Source organism: Elgaria multicarinata, chromosome 7 (assembly GCF_023053635.1).
Source record: "Elgaria multicarinata webbii isolate HBS135686 ecotype San Diego chromosome 7, rElgMul1.1.pri, whole genome shotgun sequence".
Taxonomy (NCBI): domain Eukaryota; kingdom Metazoa; phylum Chordata; class Lepidosauria; order Squamata; family Anguidae; genus Elgaria; species Elgaria multicarinata.
In genome coordinates this window covers 4139962-4153405 of record NC_086177.1, presented here as the reverse complement: position 1 = coordinate 4153405, position 13444 = coordinate 4139962, and the positions used below count along the sequence as shown (strand labels likewise).

The 13444-nt window shown below is 41.1% G+C and overlaps 1 protein-coding gene across 1 annotated transcript in view; it reads right to left on the bottom strand.

The window, feature by feature from the left end:
- PFDN1 (prefoldin subunit 1) overlaps positions 1-8619 on the bottom strand; it is a 38837-nt gene extending 30218 nt beyond the window's left edge. Inside the window, exons 1-2 of the mRNA XM_063129703.1 lie at positions 8541-8619; positions 4280-4446 (exon numbers count right to left, since the gene is read on the bottom strand). Coding sequence (XP_062985773.1) covers positions 4280-4446; positions 8541-8573 — 200 coding nt within the window. The 5' untranslated portion in view covers positions 8574-8619. The remainder of the gene's footprint in view (positions 1-4279; positions 4447-8540) is intronic.
- Positions 8620-13444: the final 4825 nt, after the last annotated feature.

The following is a 13444-nucleotide window of genomic DNA, read 5'->3' as shown; positions in this document are numbered from 1 at the left end:
CCTTATTATAACTTCCTCCCAAAAAGGGGCGATTAAGGGGCATTGCCAAAACATATGAGTTCAAGAAGCATTAGATGCATTATATCTCCAACAGTTGCAAGTTAGACAGACCCTTATTGAAAAGGTGTTGTGGAATCCAATAAATCCGAAACAATTTTTTTGCTGAAAAAGCCGTAGCCTAAGGTCCATAGAAGCTTCAGATACTGGTGCTAGGGCAACAGTCCATTGATTAGGCAAAATAGGAGACTCCAATTCACTATTCCAATCCTGTCTTAAACTGTGAGTATCATATTTATTTACTGCTACTAAATATATGTGGGTGTGTGAATGAGTTGTGGATCCACATGTCAGTTCAGCTGTTATAAGTGTTTCTAACAGTGCTGGAAGCTCTGAGGCTGTAAAAGAAGCTGGACCAAACCTAGATTCCACAGGATGGTTCCTGCTGCCCAAAGAATGGGGCTATTCACATGTCAACAAAACATGTGTTACCTACTGGGTTGTTTACCCCCAAACAACCCATTGGTCCAAGTTCACATGTCAGGCTCACAAATTCCAATTGGAGGTTATTTATGGAAACCAAAAGTGGTTTGCAGGTGGCACATGTGATTTCGTGGCACCAATGATACACAATTATATCTCTCATCTCCGGAACTTTCTCCAGATGTCCACGATCGTATCTCGGCATGTCTTTCAGATATCTCAGCCTGGCTGCTTCATCGTCGTTTGAAACTTAACATGGCAAAGACTGAATTGCTTGTTTTTCCTCCTAAACCTTCTCCTCACCTCTCATTCTCTCTTACTGTCAACGATGTCACGCTTACTCCGGTCAAGGAAGCTCGTAGTCTTGCCTTTATATTTGACTCCTCGCTCTCCTTTACTCCTCACATCGAGGCAGTAGCTAAATCCTGTCGTTTCTTCCTGTATAATATTGCCAGGATTCAACCATTTTTGTCTGTCTCTTCTGCCAAGACTCTCGTTCACGCACTGGTTATCTCTCGGTTGGACTACTGCAACCTTCTTCTCTCTGGCCTTCCTTCATCTCACATCAGTCCGCTGGTCTCTGTCCACCACTCTGCCGCTAAGATCATCTTCTTGGCCCGCCGCTCTGACCATGTCACTCCACTTCTGAAATCTCTCCATTGGCTTCCAATTCACTCCAGAATCCAATATAAACTTCTCCTGCTGACCTTCAAAGCTCTTCACAGTATAGTTCCTGCCTATCTCTCCTCTCTCATCTCAAACTATCACCCCGCTCGTGCTCTCCGCTCCTCTGATGCCATGTTTCTTGCCTGCCCAAGGACCTCCACTTCCCTTACTCGGCTTCGTCCTTTTTCTTCTGCTGCCCCTTACGCCTGGAACGCTCTTCCAGAACACTTGAGAACTACAAACTCAATCACTGCTTTTAAAACTCAGCTAAAAACTTTTCTTTTCCCTATAGCCTTCAAATACTGAGTTTGTTCTGACTCTATACTGTTAGCTTCACCCTACCCGGTGCCTGTTTACACTTCCCTGTGCCTGTTTGCATTCTCCTTCCCTCTTTATTGTTTACTACAACTTATTAGATTGTAAGCCTATGCAGCAGGGTCTTGCTATTTACTGTGTTATCTGTACAGCACCATGTACACTGATGGTGCTATATAAATAAATAAATAAATAAATAAATAAATAAATAAATAAAATAATAATAATGACACACAGACTGGGTAACAGAGAGATCTCCAATAAAAGACCAGTTTGGCACACAATATCTTCTACAGAGGATCTCCCAAGATCATCCTGGCTCTATCTCTCAACAAATAAGAAACTTCCCAAGGTTTCCTCCAAGGGACATCCTGGCCTTAGAAGCTATACTTGATAGGACAGAACCAGCCCACCTGTCCCTCAACAAGATTCTGTCATGGTGAATCTGAACAAGGGAAGCCATAATCATTGCCTTGCATACTTTTTGTTAAAAGTCAGGGTATCCATTTAACAACAACACTAGACCCATTATCAATGTGTTCAAGTGCTTCCTCATTTATTTCCTTACCACAAGTAAAAATCAGCATACCAAGCTTCAGAAGCAACGGGGGAGGCATTTATTTGAAAATACTGCAAGATTCACTTTGACACACTAAAGTTTGTCACATTCTACAAAAACACATCGGGCCAAGGATATCAGGTTTACTAGCAAGCACTCCAAATGTCTTTGTTGGACCAAGACAGATGGAGACCAAAAATGGAAATCTAATGAAGTAGTCTAATCATGGCAAATGATCCAAAGGAGAACCCAAATCTGAAGTCACACCACCAGGGTCAAAGACCAAGGCAGTGCCAGTAGAAGAGATGGAGTGGAATGCTTACACATTTGTCCTGGAGAGGCAGCTATGTCAGCAGTGACACCTTTGATCCAAGATGGCTCTGCCTATACTGAGGTTGTTGGCTAACAATGATTTCTCAAATCCTGGGAAATGGATTCCAAGCCATGTGTTTGGATTCCGGTTGGAAATTTACACCTAGATCCATCTGAAGGATTGTGCAAAATGCAAAATTCCAGGTAGAGAATCTGAACATTTCTACACATATCATTTTTTTAAAAATACACTTTTTACATATTAATTTTATGGAACTACTCACATATAGTTAAGAGTAGGCAGTTTTAGTTAAAAATTTCAGCAATTTGCATTTGGTTAATGGTATAGCTTGCAACGCTTGGGAAACATCAAAACACTACTATCAGAGACTGTTAGGAGAATTATTTTAAACAAACAACATCTTTTTAATTATTATTATTTTTTAAAAAAACATATTTTATGACAAGATCCTGAACTGTAGATAAAATGGCATACATTCTTCAGAAAAAACTAACAAATAGGACAACTAGTCTTAACAAAAAATTATGTATAAACAATACAATGGAAATAACCCAGAAGGATGTGGTTGTAAAGGAGTTTTTTTTCCTCTGTTTTTGAAAGGAACATAATCTATTGTATTAGCAATCAGCCAAAATGCACTTCCAAAGAGAAACAACAGTCAATGTGTTAAAAATTCCACTTGGCAAAATAAAATTAGGATAACAATTAAAATAAAGTTGTTACAGCAAAAACAATATGTTTAAACCTGGACAGCAGAATACAGACAGCAAGTTTTCCAGCTCGTAAACAATATAGCTAATATAGATCAAGTCTTTGATCCAGTTACTTTGAGATGCACTTTCACGGTAAGTATAATGAACTCTGCAATTCTGAATGTAGTATATTAGTCAGAAAACAAATATAGCAGCTTCTTGTGGCTGGTTTTCTTTGTTTCCAATAATAATAATAATAATAATAATAATAATAATAATAATAATATTTATTTGTTACCTGCCTCTCCCTCTGGATCCAGGCAGGGTACAACACAAATGCAAATGCCATAAAATACATATAATTGATTAAAACATTTAAAACTAATACATTATTAAAAGCAGCACAGTATTAAAAGGCTATAATGGCTATATATACGTATGAGTCTCTTAACAAAGTAAACACTTTACACTCTAGCTGCTAGAGTGGTTCTCAATCTTTTTTGCTCCATTCCCCACTTTCACCATTGTTCAGAATATAATTCCCCCCTTCACAAGATAGTCTAACTCAAAAGGTGCATTCCAAATAATATGCATATAATATTGAAAATCTTTTTTTTCCCTATCCCATTTAATATCCCATTTAAAGGGGCAACACAAAGCATGGCCCCTTTTACATTCTCAGCTCCCATGCTTTGCGTAGCCCCTTTAAATGGGAAGTTTGAAACTTCTAGGATTGTGAGGGAGGGAGGGAAAAGAGAGCAAAGGCCTGGCTTTTGCAGACGACATGACACTTTTCTGGGACGTTTTTAATAACATGTGTAGGAAGACATAATCTACAGGACATCATACTTTGCTGAACAGTGGTCCCAATTCCCTCCCTGGAACCCTAAAATTCCCGCCCGGGGGTTAATTCCCTCCTTGTTGAGAACCCATGGGAGTCTGGCAGAAAATGGGCAAGGTCCTCCAGCACGAGAGTGTTAGATGGGGAGATTCTTAAATTCCTTAGAATTTTCACTAGATATCCAATAGAATCTGCCAACAGGAGAACATTTAGCCAGACTTGTATAAAACCAACCTGTTGTTCCCTCTCTTCACTAGACATTCAAAATAAATTGGAACCTGAGCAAATATACATATGGTACACATTAACTCTGTGTGGGACTTCAACCTTTATGAGCCAATTATAGAACTGAATGCAAACAAGATTACTAATATCCAGAAATAATGACTTACATTCTTCCTACACCTTCATACATTCGTGTTTCATCAGCCAAAGTCATAATCTCCGCATCTGTGAGATGCGCATGCTTTTTCGTCCTGTTCAGCTGATCTATTTGCAGATCTGCCAGTTTTACCTTTTGCTGGGTATCAATTACCTTGGCCTGAAGTTCAGTAAATGCCTGATAAGGAAAACAACAACACAAATTCAGCTACAGTTAGTACAATTATCAGCGACTGACATCACCATAGGAATGGTATAAAGTGTCAATGAACTCAAATTCAGTTTCAATTCATTTGTAGTACCCACTTTTAATCCTCTTATCAAAGGAGAGATATTTACAGTGCTCAGACACCTTCGAAAAGTGTCTGAAGGGCTGGACATATTCAGAATGTCTAAAGGAGCTACCAACCAGGCACCCTTTTTTAAGTCTCCGAAATAATGCATTACAACATTAAGGGTAAAATCCAATGCTTGTTTAGACAGAAAAAGGCCCTACAACTCCCAGAATTTCCCAGTCAATATTCTGGAAAATGCTGGCTATGGAATGGTGGGAGCTGTAGGACTTTTTCTGTCTAAATATGAGTAGGATTGCATCCTAAATAAATCTTGGGTGACCTGCCATTAGCTAATTCTAAGCTGCCTTTTTATTCCTAACTTTTTATTATATATATTATAACTTGGTTTTCTTAAAAAACATTAGAAAGTTATCATATTTGTAAACTGAGTTAATTTTGTAATTATTGTCTGAATAAACTATTCCTTAAAATTTAATATACCAAATGATAAATTTATGAGCAAACCAAATTAATCATAACCTATTTTAGGTTCCTATTTTATGACTGACAACAGGAAACTCCAGCAAGTACTCCCTGAAAATTCTGAATCATCCTGGAAGCCAGAAGAAGCAGGAAAAACTGGAGGAAGAGGAAAACTAGTGTACAGCATCTATTCCTGTTTGTAAGGAAGTTTAGACAAATTCCTTAACCTGTTCCCCTTTGTGGGGTGGAGCTTAGGGAAATCTGATCTGAAAGAAAGGCTACTGAGGTTTTATTTAGCTGGGAAAGTTTAGGCTGGTAAGCAATCATATTTAATTTAAGAACATTTAAGCAATGTCTAACTACTTTTTTAAGAGTGACATTTTATTCACTTTTCTAAATAATTTCCAATAATGAGCATCTTATTTTTTGTTCATTTTGAAAGGTTGTCTCTAAGGGTAGTGTCAATCACTACACTTCCCAATACGGGTGCTGAGGCACTCAATCACGTAAACAATGCAGAAGGTATAATGCATAAATAGTAGGACTATAAAAGATTTTTCTATATTATCATGGGTACACACACATTCCATAAGATTCCTTATTTGTACAATGAAGTCAATTACAATATATAATACAACAATTGAACAAAGGCAAAAAGTATAATTGCATATGCATTTAACCAAAAAACTGGGAAAATATAACCATATATTTTTCAAAATAATAAAGGCAGCAATGTAATTTACAATACAGACTGGAGGCTATCGTGTTATTTCAACCACTGCCTCCTATTATATTGTAATCACTACACATCATCACCACTACCACAGGAACCAGGCAACTGAGTTTCTTTCAGGTAGAGAGGCTTATTCCAGAGGCAGGAGCTCAAAGGTTTTATAGTTGAGGCAGCATTCCTTAGCAGTGACGTCTAATTGAAAACTTTATTGAAAACTGTGGCAGTGAGTTCTATAGACCCAAGCCTCAAAGTTAATTTAAGAAAAAAGAACATGCATCAGGTTTTTTTTTCACATGTAGGTTTTAGATTGGAGCTACATTAATTGACTGCTACATCCTCTAATCAGGACAAGCCTCGAGACACAGGAACCTATAGAAAAAACCCTCAAACTGTTAAGAATGCACCTTTTCTTCCTTATTATGATATGATGATTCTATCCACATCTTGGGAAATTGAGCAGGACTTGGAGCATCCCAAAATGTCTATCAGTAAAAGATACTTTAGAACAATAATTTTAATAAGGAATGGAGGAAATAACTAGGCTGAGAATCTTACAGAGAGGATTAAAACAAACATTTTTGCCATGGCTTCATTATTTCCAGACACTTTACATCTCTAGTCTTTCTATAAAAGTCTTCTTATTATATCATTTTAGAAATCATTTATTTTATTATTTTATTGCATTTATATCCTGCCTTTTTTCCTCCAACGAACTCAAGGCAGCATACATAATCCTCCTCCTCTCCATTTTATCCTCACAACAACAACCCTGTGAGGTAGGTTGGGCTGAGAGCCTGTGACTGGCCCTAAAGTCACCCAGTGGCTTTCCATGGCCGAGTGGAGAACCCAGATCTCCTGACTCCCAGTCCAAGACTTTAGCGGAAGTCAAGGCAGGATGACAATATAAAAAACCTTCTCTTAAATTTTAAAGGAAAACATTCCATAATCCAGAACAGTCCTTGCAGGCAAAAAACAAAAATAACCTGGCGTTTTCTGAAATTTTCCCATTTTTTTTCCTGGGCCAACACATCTCTAGGCCCAAAGCAACCAGTGAGCTTTATCATTGGGTAGAGATTTGAATCTGGGTCATCCCAGTCCTAGCCACCACTCTAAACCTCTACACCACACTGGTTCTACTTTTATTTGTTTATTATTTATCACTTTTCTATACTGCCCAATAGCAGAAGCTCTCTAGGCAGTTACATATATATTTTTAAGCTTTTACATGAGTATATCCATTGAGTACTTTCCAGAGTAATTATGAGTACTTTCCAGGAAGACTGTGAGGAACTGAAAGAGTATCGCTCCAAACTATCTGAATAAGTAACAAAATGCCAAATGAGATTTCATATAAGTGTAACCTACCCAACCAGGTTTTCCTCAGCTCAACAGTACAGTGATACAATGATTTATGTAGCACTAAGCTAGACTCATATCTCTGGTCAGTGGCCACTTTGGATTAAACAACCTACAACAAGCTTCACCATGTCATATAAATCAGCTTCCTATGTTCCAAATAATAAAATGAAATCACAACAAAATTAAAACAGAAACAAAACATTATTTAAAGCAAGCCAAAATAACATTAAAATCTATCAAGGGCCAAACCAGTGTAATTTTTACTGCCTCTCTAAAACTCAAGTTGGAGCATTCCTACAGAAAAGGCCCTGTCTTGTGCAACCACCATCAGGCCATATGGAAGGAGACAGTCTGTCAGATATCCTAGATATCCTCAGGTAGCTTAAAACTTTTATACTGTATCACGTTGTATTTTATGGTTTTAACTGTTGTGATCCACCCAGAGAGCTGTGACTATTGGGTGTTATAGAAATGTAATATATTTTCCATAATTATTGGTACATGAACAAATTCGTTTTCCCTTAAACCCAACATTTGTTTGATTCTTGAATAAAATTATGCATGCTGTGGGAGAAAGCAGAGAGATCTTTTTTTCCTCTCACAATACTAGAATTAGGGTCATACAATTAAATTGATGGGCAGTAGATTTGGAATAGACAAAGAAGTTCCTCACAAAACATATAATTAATTATGAAAATTACTGCCATAACAAGTGGTGATGATCACTATGTTAGATGCCTATCATGTACACTGATGGTGCTATATAAATAAATAATAATAATGCCTTGAAATGGGATTAGACACATTCATGGAGGCTAGATCTATCAGTGGCTACTAGCCATGATAGTTTAATGGTTCACAGCCGACATGCCTCCAAACACCAGCTGTTGGGGGGCAAAGCAGCGCAAGTCTATTTCCTTCATGCCCTTGTTTGTGAGATTCCTGAAGGCGTCCTTGATTCACCATCCTGAGAAACAGGATGCTACTGCTTCCCCGAATCTCACGCCCTCGAAATGTTTTGGACCACAACTCCCAGCATGCCCGACCACTGACTGCGCCAGCTGGGGCTGATGGGAGTTGAAGTCCAAAACCACTGGAGGGGCCCAGATTGGGATGCTGGAACAAATGGCGCCATCAAAGCGGAGCTCTTCCGATGTTCGAACCAAGCCTAAGCGATGCATCGAAAGTGAGCTGCTGCTGCTGCTGCTGCTTCTTTTTCTTTTTAAATAGGTGAGGGGCACGAGACAGAAATTCTCAGGCTGCATTTAGGTAGCCCGAGAGGTCCTGCTCCGAGAAGACCCCTCGAGAAACGATACGAATGGGCCGGACCCTTCCTGAACGGAGCAGCTTCGGGATGCCAACATCTCAGACACCCTCTGCGAAACCCAAACCTACGTTCCCACCGCAGCCCTCCCCCGCTACCTTTTTCAACTCAAGGTCCACGGGCGCCGCCATTTTGCTCCCTTTGAGAGAGAGTGCGCATGCGTTGCCCGGTTTAACCGTCCTGCTTTCTCACGGCTCGGTTCACGCGTGCGCAGTAGCAGCAGCAGCAGCGGGTAACAAGGGTGGGGTGGCAGCAGCGCCCGCTCCGCTCTTTACAGCCGGCGCAGGAGTAGCGCGAGGCGCCTCGTGTAGTGCCGCCGGCTTCTTGTTATCCTCCTGCCCCAATGAATAAAGGCAAAGGTTTCTCCGTGCTTACTCGCCCACCACAATGTGGTGAAGCAACTTCTCCGCGTGTCCATGTAGGCTTACCTGCGGGGCCGGCGCCAGACTATTTTGCGCCCTAGGCAAGGTGAGCTACTTTCACACACACACACACAAAATGCCAACTTTGATTTTTAAGAACACATGTTTCCTGAAAAAAATAAGAAGCACAAAACTTGAAACTGCTAAATTTATTTTAAAGTGCAAGAAATACGTCATGCCAATTACAGCAAACAAATTAGAAAGGAACGTCTATGGGTCTAAAATGCATTATTTAATAGGAATATCACCTCCAAATCATCCCCCCCCCCACTCACACACGTGCGCACACACACACTCAGCATCACTCACTCCAAACAAATACGCATGAACACATGCATTCACTCAAAGACCCTATGATGCACCCCATTCACCCATACATTCTCTCTCTCTCTTCCAGGCACGTTCCGGAAGTCCGAACGTGGAGCTGCCCCACCCCAACATCCCTGGCTTCGTTTCAGCTGGGTGGGTGCGGGGCACCATCTTGCCCGCCCAGGCCCAGCTGAATCCTCAGGCCGGGCCGGCTCACAGCCAATGCGCATGAGTGCTGCGCTGTGCCCGGCTTGGCGCTCTTAGCTTGGTGCTCTAGGCAGCTGCCTGAGTGGCCTCTATGGTAGCACCGGCCCTGCTTACCTGGGAGTAAACCCCACTTAAAAACAAATGCGGACTTGATCTCAGTTCTTCAGTCTTCTTTATCTGTCACGTCTCTCGCCAGAGGTTAGTTCTTTGATTCATTTAAAGCCATGCCTAGTTTGAAAACCCTTCTCCTTCGTTAATAGCCTGATCTCATACACATGCAGGTTGGCTGCTGTTGCTCGGTGCTGAGAGAAAGGCACTACTGGGCGTGTATTTAGAGCAGTGGTTCCCAAACTTTTTCAAGTAACTGCCCCCTTGGTTCCACAAACTCATGCCCAGTGCCCCCTACCCTACACTATAAAAATCATTATTCAGAATAGCAGTTTTCAACGACCCACTAAGGAAGATAATAATACATTCAAAACAGTAACAATTGAATATTTATTCAAAATCCAATTAATTTTTTTTAGTTTATTCATTTAAACGCAATTGATGAACTTGATCCAGTGATAACATCTTTTCAAGTCTGATAGTCATTTAGCAAGAATATTAGACATCACATTTAGTAACTAGGGTAGAGTACCTCACTATTCTGTAAACTCTTAATGTGATGGATGGGCTTGATGAAGTGATACCAGTTTCCCAATGTCTGGTTTAAAGTCACTTAACATGAGCCTTAAATCACCACGTTTAGTAATCTGGAGTCGATTTCTTTGCTTGGAGAGAAGTAGGCAGACCACACTAAGACCACATCCCACCAAATATTCCAACATTGGGCAAAAGGCAGGATACAAATAAATAAATATAATAATAATCTATATAAATAAAAATGTAAATGTTCGTTCGAAACTAGGGGTGTGCACAGACCCCCTGATCCGCTTCTCTTCCAGATCCGCAAATTGCGGATCGGGCCGCTTCGCTCCGCCCCGCTCCGCCTATAGTCCGCTCCGCTGCGGAGCTCCGGATCCGGATTGGAGCTCCGCTTTCCCCCCCATAGGCTTGCATTGAAATTCAAAAAAAGTCTACAGCTTTTTTTCTGTTAAAGTTAGAAACCTCTAGTTTGGCACCATGACACCTCATGGACGTATACACACGCATGCCAGGACTCAAGCCAATCCAAGCATCCCCTGATTTTGGGGGAATTTATGAAAATCAGACACCCCATTTTCAGACATGGACTGTTCTCCGACAATTTGACAGATAAAAAAAAATGGAAGTGGGCACCCTCACAGATGCCATCTAGATCCACAATCATGCCAAGTTTCAAGCAAATCCCATCATTCCCTGATGTTTGGCAGGGCTTAAACCTCTAACGCACCACCCATAACCCCAATTCACACCCCTTTTGATATCTCCATCAATTTTCATGTTAGAAATCTCAAACTCAGCACCATGATAGATTATCCATGGATACACATGCATGCCAAGACTCAAGCCAATTCCATCATCCCCTGATTTTTGGGGAATTTATGAAAATCGGACACCCCATTTTCAGACATGGACTGTTCTCCGACATTTTGACAGATAAAAAAATTGGAAGTGGGCACCCTCACAGATGCCATCTAGATCCACATTCATGCCAAGTTTCAAGCAAATCCCATCATCCCCTGATTTTTGGTGGGGCTTAAACCTCACCCCAATTCACACCCCTTTCGATATCTCCATCAATTTTCACATTAGAAACCTCAAACTTGGCACCATGATAGATTATCCATGGATACACATGCATGCTGAGACTCAAGCCAATCCCATTATCCCCTGATTTTTGGGGAATTTATGAAAATCGGACACCCCAGTATCTCAGGGATTTAAAGCTGCAGACAGCTCAATGGGGCCATTTCAAAGGAAATCCCAACATGCCATGACTTGGGGAGTAGAGATAAACCTATATGAATCTTCTTCCACACTTGAAAAATTGATATGGAACTTCCAAAAGTCTAAGTGAGCGCAGGAAGGACTTATCCCCCTGAGTCAAAGCAAGACACACACAAACCATCCCTGCGAGGCGGGCAGGGGAGGAGGGAGGGAAGGCAGGCAGGCAGCAGACATGTCTGGGGGCATAAGGAAGTGAGCCAAGGATAGTTTCAAAGCCAGTAATGCAAACCATCCCTGTGAGGTGGGAGCAGCACAGAGAGATGCCTTTTCTTTTGCATCCCATAACTAGGAAGCTAGGAGGATAGGAGTAAAGCTTTGTGATCCTTGCTTCAGAGTTGATTGACTGCACTGTGATCACAGCCATTACTAAACAACAAAATAATGTTAATAGCAGTACTAATTAATATTAATAGCAACAATAACAACAACAACAACAACAACAAGGAGTTGAACCACAATGAAAGCCTGCCTGACTTCACTGAAGAGGAAAAGCCAGGAGAGCTTGGGCTATGGGGTATAAATAATATAAAATGGAATAAATAAATAAATAAAGGAGGGATGGAATTAAAAGCAGCAGTGTTGCTGAATAAACAACAAGAAGATTTTTTTAAAAAAGGCTATATCTCTCTTTTACCAGTAAGAGGGAAGTGAACGTGCCCAGGGGGAGGGAGAAATAATGCCAATTTGACTGTCCCTGTCTAGGGACCACTCTTTAAGAAGCAAACGCTCACTTCAACTCATGATAGGCATTGCTTCTCCACTGGTTACTCTTTGGAGGGCTCTGATGACCCTCCAAGGAGTGCACTGGGCACGTCCACATGCCCTAGGGGAACTCATCCCCTTGCACCACATCTATTCAGTTGTTCACCAAGGTTAGGGTGGGTAGCAGTGCTGTGTGTTTCCTATCTCTTATTTATTTGCTTAGTATATGATTTCAGGTTGTGTTTGTGCATTTGGTGGGGCTACTGTTTTAAAAAACACTGGGAAAAGTCCGTTCAGACTAAGAAAGAGAAGTTCCCAGTATCCCAAGTATCCCATTTTGCCTATCCCTTCCTCCAACTTTGGGATCATGTGATCATGACTGGGAGTTGACTCTGCCCCTCAGCACTTCAAAAAGGCAAATCTCCCAGTTTTTTTACCCGGTTTTTTTTAAAAAAAATCTAGCAAGCGAACCGCACCACGCAGAGAGCTGAGAGTAGGCTCAAAATGACCCCCAGCCACGACTCTCTAAGCATAAGACGTTTCAGAAAGATAGCTTAAAAAACAATACAGTTATCCCCTATTATTTTCCGCAATGCAATCCTATGGGCGAAATTTTCCAAAATGGCAATCGGATCGCACCGCGAAAAGAGAAGTGCTCCACCTATGGGCGCTTCTCTTCGCCGTGCTTCTAAGGGTCCATGGTCCGCTTCTACTCCGTCTCTGGGCAAGGCGGAGCAGGCCAATTCGCTTCTGATTCTCAGATTCTAATCGGAGCGGAGCACATGCCTATTCGAAACAGACGTTATATCTCCCAAAGTTCACTGATTGCTTTGAAATTTTGACACAACGTTGCATTCGAATACGCGAGCGTTGTTATGTAACTATGTTCTATATGGGGTCAAAGGTTTGTCTTAAAATCGAAGAAATAGGCCTCCTAAAAACCAGTCCTGCTGATCATTGTGACATCGCCAACCAGTAGGCCAATCCACTGCCTCTGCCTCCTCTCTTATTTGCATGTTCTCTCCTATTTGCTCTTATAGGTCATTGTGACATCGCCAACCAGTAGGCCAATCCACTGCCTCTGCCTTCTCTCCTATTTGCATGTTCTCTCACAATTGGCTGTGTGAATATAGATGTCACACCTGTGACAGTTACACGTTCTGAAGAAAGGTAACTGCCAGGAGTTTCCACTAACCTCCTCACCGTAAAAACATTCTTTTTAAAAAACCAAACAGTAGGCCAATCCACTGCCTCTGCCTCCTCTCCTATTTGCATGTTCTCTCCTATTTGCTCTTATAGGTCATAGAAGCAACAATCTTGACAGGACCTTTCAAAGGTGAAGATGTCCTCATTCCTCGCATTCCTATGATTCCAACAGATATGCCATTTCAATTTAAGAGATTGCAATTCCCAATTCGATTGGCGTTTGC